At 34.8% G+C, this 17,842-nt stretch overlaps 1 protein-coding gene across 4 annotated transcripts in view; it reads right to left on the bottom strand.

Annotated features, from left to right (window-relative positions):
* Positions 1-17,842, bottom strand: part of LOC130894324 (transcription factor kayak) — a 55,140-nt gene that overhangs the window by 34,612 nt on the left and 2,686 nt on the right. For 2 of the 4 annotated variants that reach the window (XM_057801065.1, XM_057801062.1), the window contains exon 1: positions 11,216-11,448. The exons of the other annotated variants lie outside the window; for them this stretch is intronic. In XM_057801065.1, the coding sequence (XP_057657048.1) occupies positions 11,216-11,320 (105 nt within the window). In that variant the 5' untranslated portion in view covers positions 11,321-11,448. Of the gene's footprint in view, positions 1-11,215; positions 11,449-17,842 lie in introns of those variants that run through there. 4 annotated transcript variants of the gene reach the window in all.

Raw genomic sequence — 17,842 nt, 5'->3', positions numbered from 1 at the left:
CACGACTGCGCTTACACGACCAAATCCTTTTCATGAAATTTTCCGTAACCAAATTGCAAAGCGACTGCCCTATGTCCTCGATAACCTCACGAATTCCATCTTTGAGGTCTTGAATCGATGCTGGACTGTTGGCGTAGACCTTATCTTTCTTTGTTGGCCCCAAAGGAAAAAGATCTCGGTGGCCAATTGAGATAACACAGTCCGGAAATTTTTCCCGTAAAAGATCGATGTTTTCGTTGCTTGTGTGGCACGTAGCTCCGTCTTGTTGAAAGTAAACGTTGTCCAAATCAATACCATCCAATTCCGGCCATAAAAAATCATTAATCATCTCTCGATAGCGCCATCCATTCAGCGTAACTGTTGCTCCAGCCTCATTTTTGAAAAAGTAAGGTCCAATGACACCGCCAGACCATAAATCGCACCAAACAGTCACGCGTTGATGATGGAGAGGATTTTCAACAATAACTCTTGGATTTTCCGAGCCCCAGATTCGACAATTTTGTTTATTGACGTAACCACCAAGGTGGAAATGGGCCCAAGGACGATGATCGGCCGGCTTGAGTTCTTGTGTTAACTGAACTTTATAGGCCTTAAGACCCAAGTCTTTATGCAAAATACTGTGGAATGGCTAATTCCAAAGAACGACGAGGAATGGACAAACCTGGGTTTTCTTCAACACTTTGGGCTACAGCAGCAATATTCTCAGTTGTTTTTGAGCGACGTGCACGGGTTTTATTCTTCGCATCACTAACTTGTCCCAACAGCTCAAATTTTTCCACCAATTTCTGTATTGCGGTCCGAAAAAGTGCTTCACGTCGACCCAAAAATGTTTTAGTTTTACGAACCGTCTCCGCCAAACTTTCACCATTTTTATAGTGAATTTTAATAATTTCATTGGGTTGTTGAAGCGCGTATCGTTCCATTTTCATTAATGGCGTAGTTTCTACTTGTCAAATGTCAAAAAATGACAGCTTCAAAAGTGACATTTACCGAAATAGCGGGCTGTTCAAAATAACACCTCTTATTGGAAAAGATTTTTTTTTCACAATACCTCTTCTTCTTCCTACTTCATTTTAGGCAGATTTCCTGTATACACTTTATAGACCCATGGCTTGAGGTTTCTGCTGCTGGTGCTCTCTTCATTTTCTACGTGGACGCTCTCTTCTTCTTTTTGCTCATTCTTCACTTGTTAAGGTACTTTTCACTTGTTTACTTCCAATCTGGCTATTTGCATCGTATCCCTTCTCTTTCTCATGCATTTAGCCTGTTTTCCTCTTTCTTATTTATCACCCAGCATTCGCTACCATATAACAACATAGGTTGAGATGTCTTTGGACCTTAGTAAGTTTCCTACAGCTCCAAACGTGCTTCCAGGTATTCAAATCAAATCGGACCGGAACTTCTTGTTTTGATGTTTAATTGGCCATCACTTGTCATATCTTTTTGCTGTATTTCCAAATAGTAAAACCATTTTTTGTAGTTCCTATTGTAAGCATCACCATCTGCATATACCAAGACTTTTGCTTTCATAAATCATTCCTCTGGATAGTTTTTCACAACTCCTGAGAATCACCTCTAGTAGGAAACTGGTAATAACAGGTCTTTTTTTATTTAGTGTTATTTTCACCAATCGTGTTAATTTCTTAGGTATTCCTAGAGCTTGGTAAAGGCGTTTGTCTATTTGAGCCCGATAAATAATGGCTCCAAAGTATATTTAAGAATGACAGGGTAATAAAATGACGAAGCATTCGTTGTCCATAGGCGTAGCCACCATAAAAGTGCAATTTTTATAAAATTTTTCATTTTTCTGAAAGGTATGTTAACAAAATTGTGTCAAACTGCGCCCAAACTAGTTCGATCGGGTTTAGTTCGCAATGTTATGGTGAAGATCTTCAGGGAACAGAAAAGAAAACAGAATTTGACTTGTAACAGTTTCATTTTGCCGAAATTTATTCGATGTATGCCAAACCTTTATGGCTAAACTTTACATCGAACTACTACGAAGACTCAAACAAGTCAACCGGTGACAGAAATTGATGGGGTTTGGTATGTAGAATGGAATGGATGTGAGAATTCAAAATATGCCACCATCGATTGCGGAATTCTAATTGGTCCCAAAAGGTTTTAACCTAACATAACCTAAAAATTGTGTTTTTCTTTTTACATTTTAGATTCGAACCCTGAACCACAGGCTACGTAATAATAATAATATTTTTCGGCCTTTGTGAGATCAGAAAACTTTATAATAGTTCGAAAATCACAACTTCCATAGAGAGAGATTCGTTGGTTAAAGTTTGGTAGGATAAGGAGGATTTTTGTAAGGAAAATGGTTTTTTTGAGTAGGCTCCAGCTGTTTCAGCAATTTCATATTACGAATTTATAGTCCACACCCTTACCCCATCTCACATACCAAACTCCAATAAACCTTCCCGACACGTGTCCGATCTCACTCCTGGGTTTGGGTTCTTTGTTGAGAAATGATGACAAAACGTAAAGTTTATTGAACAGATTTTCCAAAAAGTACCTTTTGAATCGTTCGACAATACTTGTTTTGATTAACGAAACTCTTGCTAAATAATCGTCGGATTGTTGCTCAATACTCAACAATTCTTGAAATTACAAATTGGAGCACGTTTTCCTGTCACAATTTCACTTTTTCACTGTCATTTTGACATATCAAAAAGTGCCTATCGCCCGCCAACTTAACTAAATCGAAATTAACATGAACGTGGTTGCCAACTTTGACTCAACGGATCCGATCATGCAAATTTTTGAAAGAACCTCTTTAGATCCCGCACCGACCCGTTTTTTGGAACAAAATCGGACCGGAGGAGGTTCGGTGCGGTGTGTACAAGCCTTTATTGTTTCTTCGAGTCAAGAGATCTCTTAGAAAACAACGACGAATTCGCCGAAAGATATCCTAGTTGAATCCGCGTGGAAATTTCGACGTTAAAAGGGTATTGATTTATTTCGAAGAATATTATTTAAATGTAAGGACTATAATGCATTATTTTCCCGATATACCCGGTATAACTTCTGTTGAAGAAGCTAAATCGCGAAATAATACGTCACTTGTCAAAAACTATCTAAGAAATATCGGAAATTTCGACGTCAAAAGGGTATTGGTTTATTTCGAAGAATATTATTTAAATGGAAGGACTATAATGCATTATTTTCCCGATATACCCGGTATAACTTCTGTTGAAGAAGCTAAATCGCGAAATAATACGTCACTTGTCAAAAACTATCTAAGAAATATCGGAAATTTCGACGTCAAAAGGGTATTGGTTTATTTCGAAGAATATTATTTAAATGTAAGGACTATAATGCATTATTTTCCGGATATACCCGGTATAACTTGTGTTGACGAAGCTAAATCGCGAAATAATACGTCACTTGTCAAAAACTATCTAAGAAATATCGGAAATTTCGACGTCAAAAGGGTATTGGTTTATTTCGAAGAATATTATTTAAATGGAAGGACTATAATGCATTATTTTCCCGATATACCCGGTATAACTTCTGTTGAAGAAGCTAAATCGCGAAATAATACGTCACTTGTCAAAAACTATCTAAGAAATATCGGAAATTTCGACGTCAAAAGGGTATTGGTTTATTTCGAAGAATATTATTTAAATGGAAGGACTATAATGCATTATTTTCCCGATATACCCGGTATAACTTCTGTTGAAGAAGCTAAATCGCGAAATAATACGTCACTTGTCAAAAACTATCTAAGAAATATCGGAAATTTCGACGTCAAAAGGGTATTGGTTTATTTCGAAGAATATTATTTAAATGGAAGGACTATAATGCATTATTTTCCCGATATACCCGGTATAACTTCTGTTGAAGAAGCTAAATCGCGAAATAATACGTCACTTGTCAAAAACTATCTAAGAAATATCGGAAATTTCGACGTCAAAAGGGTTTTGATTTATTTCGAAGAATATTATTTAAATGTAAGGACTATAATGCATTATTTTCCCGATATACCCGGTATAACTTCTGTTGAAGAAGCTAAATCGCGAAATAATACGTCACTTGTCAAAAACTATCTAAGAAATATCGGAAATTTCGACGTCAAAAGGGTATTGGTTTATTTCGAAGAATATTATTTAAATGTAAGGACTATAATGCATTATTTTCCCGATATACCCGGTATAACTTGTGTTGACGAAGCTAAATCGCGAAATAATACGTCACTTGTCAAAAACTATCTAAGAAATATCGGAAATTTCGACGTCAAAAGGGTATTGGTTTATTTCGAAGAATATTATTTAAATGTAAGGACTATAATGCATTATTTTCCCGATATACCCGGTATAACTTCTGTTGAAGAAGCTAAATCGCGAAATAATACGTCACTTGTCAAAAACTATCTAAGAAATATCAGAAATTTCGACGTCAAAAGGGTATTGGTTTATTTCGAAGAATATTATTTAAATGTAAGGACTATAATGCATTATTTTCCCGATATACCCGGTATAACTTCTGTTGAAGAAGCTAAATCGCGAAATAATACGTCACTTGTCAAAAACTATCTAAGAAATATCAGAAATTTCGACGTCAAAAGGGTATTGGTTTATTTCGAAGAATATTATTTAAATGTAAGGACTATAATGCATTATTTTCCCGATATACCCGGTATAACTTCTGTTGAAGAAGCTAAATCGCGAAATAATACGTCACTTGTCAAAAACTATCTAAGAAATATCGGAAATTTCGACGTCAAAAGGGTATTGGTTTATTTCGAAGAATATTATTTAAATGTAAGGACTATAATGCATTATTTTCCCGATATACCCGGTATAACTTCTGTTGAAGAAGCTAAATCGCGAAATAATACGTCACTTGTCAAAAACTATCTAAGAAATATCGGAAATTTCGACGTCAAAAGGGTATTGGTTTATTTCGAAGAATATTATTTAAATGGAAGGACTATAATGCATTATTTTCCCGATATACCCGGTATAACTTCTGTTGAAGAAGCTAAATCGCGAAATAATACGTCACTTGTCAAAAACTATCTAAGAAATATCGGAAATTTCGACGTCAAAAGGGTATTGGTTTATTTCGAAGAATATTATTTAAATGTAAGGACTATAATGCATTATTTTCCCGATATACCCGGTATAACTTCTGTTGAAGAAACTAAATCGCGAAATAATACGTCACTTGTCAAAAACTATCTAAGAAATATCGGAAATTTCGACGTCAAAAGGGTATTGGTTTATTTCGAAGAATATTATTTAAATGTAAGGACTATAATGCATTATTTTCCCGATATACCCGGTATAACTTCTGTTGAAGAAGCTAAATCGCGAAATAATACGTCACTTGTCAAAAACTATCTAAGAAATATCGGAAATTTCGACGTCAAAAGGGTATTGGTTTATTTCGAAGAATATTATTTAAATGTAAGGACTATAATGCATTATTTTCCCGATATACCCGGTATAACTTCTGTTGAAGAAACTAAATCGCGAAATAATACGTCACTTGTCAAAAACTATCTAAGAAATATCGGAAATTTCGACGTCAAAAGGGTATTGGTTTATTTCGAAGAATATTATTTAAATGTAAGGACTATAATGCATTATTTTCCCGATATACCCGGTATAACTTCTGTTGAAGAAACTAAATCGCGAAATAATACGTCACTTGTCAAAAACTATCTAAGAAATATCGGAAATTTCGACGTCAAAAGGGTATTGGTTTATTTCGAAGAATATTATTTAAATGTAAGGACTATAATGCATTATTTTCCCGATATACCCGGTATAACTTCTGTTGAAGAAGCTAAATCGCGAAATAATACGTCACTTGTCAAAAACTATCTAAGAAATATCGGAAATTTCGACGTCAAAAGGGTATTGGTTTATTTCGAAGAATATTATTTAAATGTAAGGACTATAATGCATTATTTTCCCGATATACCCGGTATAACTTCTGTTGAAGAAGCTAAATCGCGAAATAATACGTCACTTGTCAAAAACTATCTAAGAAATATCAGAAATTTCGACGTCAAAAGGGTATTGGTTTATTTCGAAGAATATTATTTAAATGGAAGGACTATAATGCATTATTTTCCCGATATACCCGGTATAACTTCTGTTGAAGAAGCTAAATCGCGAAATAATACGTCACTTGTCAAAAACTATCTAAGAAATATCGGAAATTTCGACGTCAAAAGGGTATTGGTTTATTTCGAAGAATATTATTTAAATGTAAGGACTATAATGCATTATTTTCCCGATATACCCGGTATAACTTCTGTTGAAGAAGCTAAATCGCGAAATAATACGTCACTTGTCAAAAACTATCTAAGAAATATCGGAAATTTCGACGTCAAAAGGGTATTGGTTTATTTCGAAGAATATTATTTAAATGTAAGGACTATAATGCATTATTTTCCCGATATACCCGGTATAACTTCTGTTGAAGAAGCTAAATCGCGAAATAATACGTCACTTGTCAAAAACTATCTAAGAAATATCGGAAATTTCGACGTCAAAAGGGTATTGGTTTATTTCGAAGAATATTATTTAAATGGAAGGACTATAATGCATTATTTTCCCGATATACCCGGTATAACTTCTGTTGAAGAAGCTAAATCGCGAAATAATACGTCACTTGTCAAAAACTATCTAAGAAATATCGGAAATTTCGACGTCAAAAGGGTATTGGTTTATTTCGAAGAATATTATTTAAATGGAAGGACTATAATGCATTATTTTCCCGATATACCCGGTATAACTTCTGTTGAAGAAGCTAAATCGCGAAATAATACGTCACTTGTCAAAAACTATCTAAGAAATATCGGAAATTTCGACGTCAAAAGGGTATTGGTTTATTTCGAAGAATATTATTTAAATGTAAGGACTATAATGCATTATTTTCCCGATATACCCGGTATAACTTCTGTTGAAGAAGCTAAATCGCGAAATAATACGTCACTTGTCAAAAATTATCTAAGAAATATCGGAAATTTCGACGTCAAAAGGGTATTGGTTTATTTCGAAGAATATTATTTAAATGGAAGGACTATAATGCATTATTTTCCCGATATACCCGGTATAACTTCTGTTGAAGAAGCTAAATCGCGAAATAATACGTCACTTGTCAAAAACTATCTAAGAAATATCGGAAATTTCGACGTCAAAAGGGTATTGGTTTATTTCGAAGAATATTATTTAAATGTAAGGACTATAATGCATTATTTTCCGGATATACCCGGTATAACTTGTGTTGACGAAGCTAAATCGCGAAATAATTCGTCACTTGTCAAAAACTATCTAAGAAATATCACCCCGTATAACGACATATTGTAATTTAACACCCGTATCATTTTTAATGAAGTATTTAATAAACAATAATTTTTTTTTATTTATCACCGTTAATATTTAACACGTGTTAAGTTGTGTTAAGTCATATCGACCTACTGACTCACAATCCAGACTATCTGGATGTTTTGAAAACAGCACGTTTTTTTTTTATTTTTCGTACAAAACATGATCTATCATCGCCTTTGTCTCGGACACGTCTTCGATAAAAACCGTCACGACCTATATTGTGAATTGTTTATAAAACGCCACAAATAACTTAGTAATATATCAAGAATGTACGCCACATAATACTTCATTGTGTACTGGAATCGAACAATTCAATGGACTATGGTCACAATGAAAACATTAGAATCGGTAAATAAAGTGTCAAAACTTTGACAGATAGGTGGAAAAACACATAGATTTGAGGTTAGGTTAGGTTAGAAACTACGTCTAATGACAGAACCAATCGTACAACTCGTGCCATCGGAACGGGCGTTGGAAACGCCGACTAGATAGCGTCCGATTAAATATTGTTCAAATGAATTTTGATTATTTCACACAAAAGGAAATAACTGACGTAATCCAAGATACCAACAACTGGAAAGTACCGGAAGGTAACCTCAACTCTTCCATAATCCATAAGTTGTACCAACACTGGGTTCCAGGCAAGAGCTTCCAGACGGATGACCCCACCTAGTACAGACCTACACCTACCTACCTACAGATACAACTTGTATCACTTACATAATTTATAAGCACGTAGAGGAAGAGAAAGGTCGCAGAAGACATCACCAAATGTGTACAGAACAACTTGTTGTGGACTGTGGAACTTCGGGAAGCACAGAGAGATCACCGGAATATACAAATCGCTTTCGTTGATCACAAGAAAGCGTTTGATAGTGTTAGTGTACCTCATTAGTAGCTTGTGGAGATTTCGCAGATGTACAAAGTCTACCAGACTTTCGGCGAACAAACCTACATCTGAAAATCAGATCTGAATATATACCCATTCGTAGAGTTATAATAATTGTCCTTTTTCGCACGCTTTTAAACGTATGTATTAAATCACCAATAAGTCGACAGATGGCGCTGTCACTGTCAAATCCATATGACGTTTACGAAGTACCAACTTTCAAAAAACTATGTGTCGAATTTCTTGACATTTCGATTACTCAGAATAAAATGGCAGACGTTTAAATGGAGCTATTTTTGTTTTTTTTTGATTGTGTTGATTTATCATTGCTTATTGATAAAAAAAAATACTGTACAAACTCAGCAATGTTTACAAAAGTGTTAACAGGACTCTGCTCCATCGAATTGAACCAATTGTTAATGATTTGTTGAATTTAAAGGTGATTGTACAGATGGTGAACCTTCCGGTCGTCCAATCGAGGTGGTTACTCCAGAAAACATTAAAAAAGTCCACAAATTGGTTAGCAAATCAGTTTTTTTCGAACGATATGTGACAATGGATGAATCATGGATCCATCACTTCACTCCGGAATCAAAACGATCATCTGAGTGAACTGCAGCCGGTGAACCACCACGTCCAAAGCGTCCAAAGGCACAACAGTCACCTGGGAAGGTTATGGCTTCAGTATTTTGGAATATTGGTCATCGAATATCTCCAAAAAGGGAGATAACATCAATAGCGAATATTACATAGGGTTGTTGGATTGTGTAAATGCAAAAAAACAAAGACAAAGCACCGATTCACAAGTCGACGGCAACGATGGTTAAATCGAACGAATTGCTTCCTCATCCACTTTATAGTCCAGATCTGGCCCCCAGAACCCGATTAAATTGGTATGGGCACAGGTAAAGGGAGAAGTTACAGGAAATATTAAAAAGTTGTTTTTGAAGGTTGTAAATTGGGAAAGGCAGTAAATCTGAGTTATGGAAGAGAAAATTTGGATGTCATTGTAAATATTGGTTGCGAATCTTCTTTGAAAGGTTTGTTTCAACCGTCCTTGGTACGGTGACGATTCTGCGCAATAGAGATTACGTGTTCCGACCGGGCATTTACCGTTTCTCATGCTCAAAACTCTCTCATTCAAAAAAATAGTGAAGAATTTTATTATATTCGATAATTTGAATAATTTGGAAACAGATATTAATATAGATCGTAAAATAAAAAACGGAAACGGACAATTAAAGTCAGTTAACCTTATAAAAACAGTTCGAATTACTTTGATTATTAGATTCGCAGATGTTGCAACATTCAAAAACAATTTATTGAGGACAATGTAGGAAGTAGGTGATATGACCGTTGTCATAAAAATAGAAAAACTCGTGACGGGGATATTTCAGGTAAACGAAAAGGTAGTCCGAGTACGTAATACAACTCGTGACGGATTCATTAAGAGTTTTACCTGGATTTTATGATCTAATCCACTTTGTAAAGTGGGATACGATAATCTAAACCCAGAATAACTAAATTATAAAAAATAATTCAATAATTAAATAAAATTTTCGATATCAAAACGTCAGCGCTCAAACGTAAACTTCGAATCTAGCTTATCTAATATTGTCGTGAACATGGGTCCTTAGGCCGGCCCTGTCCAGCTAGAATGTAATTTAAGAATTTATATTAATTCGCGCGGCGCCTTTCATCTTTATTTTAATAAATGGCGGACGCGCCTTTAAGCAGACCGTTTATTTACGTTATTTCTTTTCGATAATTTCCAGGAAGGTCTATTTATTTGTTTCTTTCGTTTCTTTTTATTCTAGAACTCTGTAGAATTTTCTTTAGGTATATAAATGATTTATTCAAACACAGTTAGTTTAAATATGAATAAATAGTCGTAGTAGAAAGAATTATTGAAAGTAATTATTTAAATGATATTTATAAGTAAATTATTGTAAGTTAAGTGTATTGTATAGTGTAATGTAATCAAAAAAAACAGACACCTGAGGACGTGTGCAGATTGTTTTACGTAGAGGGCGTTATCTCTATCTACAGAACTACAACTGAGTCCTAGGAAATCCCTGGTGCCGAAGCAAGCATCTGACATGGTAATTTGGCAAATAAATCGATATCATTGTTCTGTTGTTGCGACGAAGTGTTTTTCAAAAAAAATTATAGTCGTAAATAAAATTTTACATGAATAAAAAGTTAATTTATAATTAAAATACCGCCATGAAATCCAACATTTTTTGTAAACATTGATATCAGCTTCATTTTAATACGTGAGTCATTGTTTAATAATTTTAAATTTTTATAGGTTTAGTTAGACCATTTTTTACACATGATTTTGCATATATACTTCCTCATACATGACCCACTTAATGGCAATGAATGTTGGCGCCAAAAAAATCATAATTTTCTTATAGATTCTGCTGAAGTACCAAATAAATTGTACCATAACATCATTTCTTAAAGTGCATAGGTCAAGTAGTGAACGAATAGTCCTGATTTCGATCCATTGGAATTATACAAATACCAATATAAGACGAAACAAATAAATCTTTTTCTTCGCGGGAAAAAATGTGATTGAAAGTGAAATAAAGTGATAATGGAATTTAACAAAAAGAATAAAAGACAAAAACTATGAATTTCCACGTATACAAATGGCATTTTTATAAATTAAAATTTTAATTATATACATAATGAATTTACAAATTATCTAAATTTGACAGAAGTGAAACATAACCTCAAAATTACGAGAATTAAATAACTAAAATATTTAATATAAATATGTACTAGATCTGAAATAAAAACAAAAAATATAACAAAAATATGGACCCATTACATAATCTGAACTCTGAAATTTGTTAAAACGAAAAATTTTCGAACTAAAATCAATTATTAATACACATTATTAAAAACTCCAGGTCATTATAGGTTAATAACAACATGACTATACATTTTTTAAAAAACTTACCATTTTAGATTTATCAGAAAACTCGTAATTATACAAAATATCACTTTCGTCTACACTATAGGTATGGTCCAAACCGAAATTCAAGAAAGGCACTAACTGCGACATAAGTGGGCCTTAACCTTAATACGAATAACCTTGAAAAATAAGTTTCTTTTTCACTACAAAAACGTTATCAGTCAAACACCGTGCCAATCGTAATCGACTCACGGTATTTACTTGAAACAAATGAAGTGAGGCTCGTTTAGCGAAACTGCTTTTATAAACTTGCAAGGCTACGAGAATTAGCGATCTCGTTTCCACTCGTTGGTATTTGTATACAAACGCTTGTCGTTTCTGTTTACTAGTAAGTTTAAATTGATGGATGACGTAAGAAATGTGGAAGGTGGGGAACGATCGAGAGAATGTTAACTTCTACGAAATCAGTAAAAATTAATTTTCGAGATGTTTTTTCTTTATATTTTAACGCTTCTCGGAATTTTAAAATTCGGAAGTAAAATTGTTACTTCAAAATTAGGTAAGACACGTGAACTGAATACTTAAATTTTTTGCAGAAATATGTACTGGTATGGAATGTTAATTTTGTCAGATATTTTAAAATTGAATGGAAATGAGAAGTTGCAATCTTTTTGTTGGGTTCGAAAATTTTTAATATTTATCACCTGATAACAAAATTACGAGAGTATTATCTGCGGATTATGATGGTACAGTATAAAAATTAAGTTTTGAATTTTTAGATTATAAGATTTTTTTCTCGGCGAGAATCATTTAATATGAAGGGAAAGGTTACTTTGTTCCTTAATTCATTACATTCTTATGAAATTGAGTAAAGAAAATTTTAATCCATTCCTGTTGTCAGATTTATCTAATTTTTCATCCTATATAACTTCAATACAGTTAATATATTAATCAGTATCAATGTAAATCCAATATGGTTTATGGTCGTGAAAAAATGGCGGATTACATATTTTCCTAAACCATTTTCAATGGAATAAATAAGACTTTGGAGACAAAAATGTGGATCAAATATGGCCGTTAAAAAGATGGCGAATTACATTTTTTTTAATCACAAAATTATCAATGTGGGTGTCGAATGGAAGGGCTTGGATAGCAAAATAAAGAATATTTCGAATGCAAAACAAATATGGTCGTCCAAAATGGCGGATTATAGAGTTTTTTCACCATTATATCGGATATCAAATGAAAGGGCTTAAATAGTAGAACGCAGTAAACTATGAAAAAAAGTAAATCAAATATGGCCGTCAATAAAATGGCGAACTACATTTTTTAAAATTCTCTCAATGTGGGCAGCAAAGTAGACGGACATTATGAAAAAAAAAATGTAAATCAAATATGGCCGTCAATAAAATGGCGGATTAGATTTTTTATTCAGAATATCCAAAATGTGGGTGTCAAATGAAAGGGCTTGAATAGTATAATAAAGAATACAACGAAAATAATGCAAATCAAAGATGGCCGTCAATAAAATGGAGAAATACATTTTTTTTAATCTCAAAATCCTCAATGTGCGTGAACAAATGAAAAGGCTCGATTACCAAAATAAAGAATATTTCGAAGGCAAATCAAATATGGCCGTCAATAAAATGGCGGATTAGATTTTTTATTCAGAAAATCCTAAATGTGGGTGTCAAATGAAAGGGCTTGACTTGTACAATAAAGAATACAACGAAAATAATGCAAATCAAATATGGCCGTCAATAAAATGGCGAAATACAATTTTTTTTAATCTCAAAATTCTCAATGTGCGTTAACAAATGAAAAGGCTCGATTACCAAAATAAAGAATATTTCGAATGCAAATCAAATATGGCCGTCAATAAAATGGCGGATTAGATTTTTTATTCAAAATATCGTAAATGTGGGTGTCAAATGGAAGGGCTTGACTAGTACAATAAAGAAGACAACGAAAATAATGCAAATCAAATATGACCGTCAATAAAATGGCGAAATACAATTTTTTTTAATCTCAAAATTCTCAATGTGCGTTAACAAATGAAAAGGCTCGATTACCAAAATAAAGAATATTTCGAATGCAAATCAAATATGACCGTCAATAAAATGGCGGATTAGATTTTTTATTCAAAATATCGTAAACGTGGGTGTCAAATGAAAGGGCTTGACTAGTACAATAAAGAAGACAACGAAAATAATGCAAATCAAATATGGCCGTCAATAAAATGGCGAAATACAATTTTTTTTAATATCAAAATTCTCAATGTGCGTTAACAAATGAAAAGGCTCGATTACCAAAATAAAGAATATTTCGAATGCAAATCAAATATGGCCGTCAATAAAATGGCGGATTAGATTTTTTATTCAAAATATCGTAAATGTGGGTGTCAAATGGAAGGGCTTGACTAGTACAATAAAGAAGACAACGAAAATAATGCAAATCAAATATGGCCGTCAATAAAATGGCGAAATACAATTTTTTTAATCTCAAAATTCTCAATGTGCGTTAACAAATGAAAAGGCTCGATTACCAAAATAAAGAATATTTCGAATGCAAATCAAATATGGCCGTCAATAAAATGGCGGATTAGATTTTTTATTCAAAATATCGTAAATGTGGGTGTCAAATGAAAGGGCTTGACTAGTACAATAAAGAAGACAACGAAAATAATGCAAATCAAATATGGCCGTCAATAAAATGGCGAAATACAATTTTTTTAATCTCAAAATTCTCAATGTGCGTTAACAAATGAAAAGGCTCGATTACCAAAATAAAGAATATTTCGAATGCAAATCAAATACGGCCGTCAATAAAATGGCGGATTAGATTTTTTATTCAAAATATCGTAAATGTGGGTGTCAAATGAAAGGGCTTGACTAGTACAATAAAGAAGACAACGAAAATAATGCAAATCAAATATGGCCGTCAATAAAATGGCGAAATACAATTTTTTTTAATCTCAAAATTCTCAATGTGCGTTAACAAATGAAAAGGCTCGATTACCAAAATAAAGAATATTTCGAATGCAAATCAAATATGGCTGTCAATAAAATGGCGGATTAGATTTTTTATTCCGAAAATCATAAATGTGGGTGTCAAATGGAAGGGCTTGGATAGTGGAATTAATAATACTATAAAAATGAAAGCAAAACAAATATGGCGGTATTGTTTACACTAGTATCTTAATATAGGTATCAAATTAAACGGATTTACAAGTATATCACAAAATACTATTTAAAGCTGATCTAATAAAAAATAAAATCAATTAAAAACTTCCAAATTGAATAATTTAATGTATAATAATGTGAGAGCTAAAAAATAACCTCAAAAATGGATATTTCGAACGAAAATTTAACCTAAAATATTTATTTCTAATCCCATTCGAAGCAGCTTTAAAAAATCTAACTAAAACTTCAACTATTTCACTAATAAAACGTAATAACAGTTCTCGTACACCCATATTTTTATATACTGATAATGCAGCTGACTAATTCCTGTTTTACTTTGTCATATTTAAATAAATATGAATGGAAATAGAGAAAGCGAAGTATTATTTCAACACTTTATCCTAAAAAATACACACTCATCGCCTAATTCGACGCCTATGGATATAATTTGTGGGTGAGTCGAAACTAAGGGCAAGGGCTACATATAGTTTGGAAGGGATATGTTTGGGGTAGTCTCCGAACCGTCGTAAATTGTCGGTCAGGGGTGCGAACTTTACTAGGGGGCGAAACCATCACGCGAATGTAATGCATGAAAATATTTTTATATATAAAATATAAAAATTGATTATTCTGAATTACGCAATGCATTTCCGTCATTATTTATTTTGTTCTTTCGTAGAAATTACCACTTATTAATATGTAGATGTTTGTATAAGGAACAATCGAAAAATCATTGAGAAATCTTTGGCGTTCGAACCAAAGTACTTGGCCTGACGTAGAGATGGCGGTAGTTGCTTCGAAAATATCACGTCGCACGGTGCGACGCTCTTATTCTATTTGTCAGCTCAGCAGCGAATGCTAATGCAGCGGAAGGTCTTGAGATTAGATCTACAATTCGACTAGTTTTAGTTTTTTGAGACGCTTCCTCGAAATGTACACGAGGCGGAGCACATATATCTTCAGATAGACCCGTCGTGTTCCGCCAAAGTCCTTTGAGAAACCGATCGGGCGCTTTGGCTTGAAACCTTTGATATCCTTAGGCAGGTTGTGGGGTTTGCCAAGGCGTTTAAACGCCTCCAAGCACCAGCGGCACTCCGGATCATCCGTCTCGCCCATTGTGTGCCTCGCACGGGGATTTTTCGTCTATTATTGGATAGACCCGTCGTGCTCCACCAAAGTCCTTTGAGAAACCGATCGGGCGCTTTGGCTTGAAACCCTTGATATCCTTAGGCAGGTTGTGGGGTTTGCCAAGGCGTTTAAACGCCTCCAAGCACCAGCGGCACTCCGGATCATCCGTCTCGCCCATTGTGTGCCTCGCACGGGGATTTTTCGTCTATTATTGGATAGACCCGTCGTGCTCCACCAAAGTCCTTTGAGAAACCGATCGGGCGCTTTGGCTTGAAACCTTTGATATCCTTAGGCAGGTTGTGGGGTTTGCCAAGGCGTTTAAACGCCTCCAAGCACCAGCGGCACTCCGGATCATCCGTCTCGCCCATTGTGTGCCTCGCACGGGGATTTTTCGTCTATTATTGGATAGACCCGTCGTGCTCCACCAAAGTCCTTTGAGAAACCGATCGGGCGCTTTGGCTTGAAACCCTTGATATCCTTAGGCAGGTTGTGGGGTTTGCCAAGGCGTTTAAACGCCTCCAAGCACCAGCGGCACTCCGGATCATCCGTCTCGCCCATTGTGTGCCTCGCACGGGGATTTTTCGTCTATTATTGGATAGACCCGTCGTGCTCCACCAAAGTCCTTTGAGAAACCGATCGGGCGCTTTGGCTTGAAACCTTTGATATCCTTAGGCAGGTTGTGGGGTTTGCCAAGGCGTTTAAACGCCTCCAAGCACCAGCGGCACTCCGGATCATCCGTCTCGCCCATTGTGTGCCTCGCACGGGGATTTTTCGTCTATTATTGGATAGACCCGTCGTGCTCCACCAAAGTCCTTTGAGAAACCGATCGGGCGCTTTGGCTTGAAACCTTTGATATCCTTAGGCAGGTTGTGGGGTTTGCCAAGGCGTTTAAACGCCTCCAAGCACCAGCGGCACTCCGGATCATCCGTCTCGCCCTTGGTGTGCCTCGCACGGGGATTTTTCGTCTATTATTGGATAGACCCGTCGTGCTCCACCAAAGTCCTTTGAGAAACCGATCGGGCGCTTTGGCTTGAAACCTTTGATATCCTTAGGCAGGTTGTGGGGTTTGCCAAGGCGTTTAAACGCCTCCAAGCACCAGCGGCACTCCGGATCATCCGTCTCGCCCTTGGTTGGGGATTTTTCGTCTATTATTGATTCTGAGGTATGGAGTGACCTTTTAGGTTAAAGATCTGGCGTGATTTTTGGTTTTTTTTGTCCTGTTTTTTATAATAAACTTTTTAGAAATATTAGTTTCAATAGAAAACTACAGATGTTGCGACAAACTTAGTGTACCGTATTTTTTTTTATTAGTGCACGCCTACGCGTTATTTTTTTCAATTTACTAAAGGTCATCGGTCAAAATGGTATTTGAACTCTAAAATAGAAGGTACTTAACGAATAATTTTAATCTTTACGATTATGTGGCTTTTAACTCGGACATTAGAAGTGAATTTGGGACGTCACTTCAGCGTACAACATCGATTAATATCAGTTCAAACTTTTTTCAAAGTTTTTGTAGCTAGATTAACTGAAATGTCAAAAATAGTTTTATATAAGTTGGAATTGAGATTAACGGGTTGTGGCACTCAATTTTTTACACAAAATTTTATACAACAATTCTATATACGAAGATTACATTGTTGCCACCGTTCAAATCACACTTAGTGTTGATTAGAAGACATTTTTAACCTCCTCTAATTTTCTTTATAAAACCTCTACAATTTCTGAATGATTTCCAATGAAATTTTTGCCAAAATTCATCAAATCACACATTTTAAAAAATAAAAACCCCACGAAAATGTATCCACGACACGCCTATGGTTTGTTATATTGATTTTTTTTCCCGAAGACATATTGGCGCCCCTCGACATTCGCAAAACCCCGTATTCATCAATAGAAAGTGGAAAACACGTCGTCGGAGACGTCTAAAAGGACTTCGGGGCGCCTCGAAAACGTCTAGGCGTCCCGACGCCGGTAAGCTCTGACCCTCCTAATATTTCGTTTCAAAGGTGCTTCTGCCATTTTGTATATGTACCTTTGAAACTAATAAACGCATTCTCACGCAGTTTAAACCAATCTATAGAGTGATTCAAAAAGATTTTCCACATATTATAAGTCGAGGTTCAACACACGTTTGAAAACTACGCGTTTCTCTTGTGAAAAATATTTTTGAGAATCTGGAAAGTTCGTCGACGTTTTTGGAAGAATTATCAGGAATACAACGCTCACTTTTCCAAAAAAAAATGTACCTAACGGCGGGAATACTTCGAGGAGTTCCGTAAAATTTTCGTACCAAGTAGTATTGAACATAGAAAGAGTTTATTAAAAAAAATATATCGAAATGCATTACTCAGGAATTCAT

Source organism: Diorhabda carinulata, chromosome 5 (assembly GCF_026250575.1).
Source record: "Diorhabda carinulata isolate Delta chromosome 5, icDioCari1.1, whole genome shotgun sequence".
Lineage (NCBI taxonomy): Eukaryota > Metazoa > Arthropoda > Insecta > Coleoptera > Chrysomelidae > Diorhabda > Diorhabda carinulata.
This window is presented reverse-complemented; position numbering and strand designations above follow the sequence as displayed.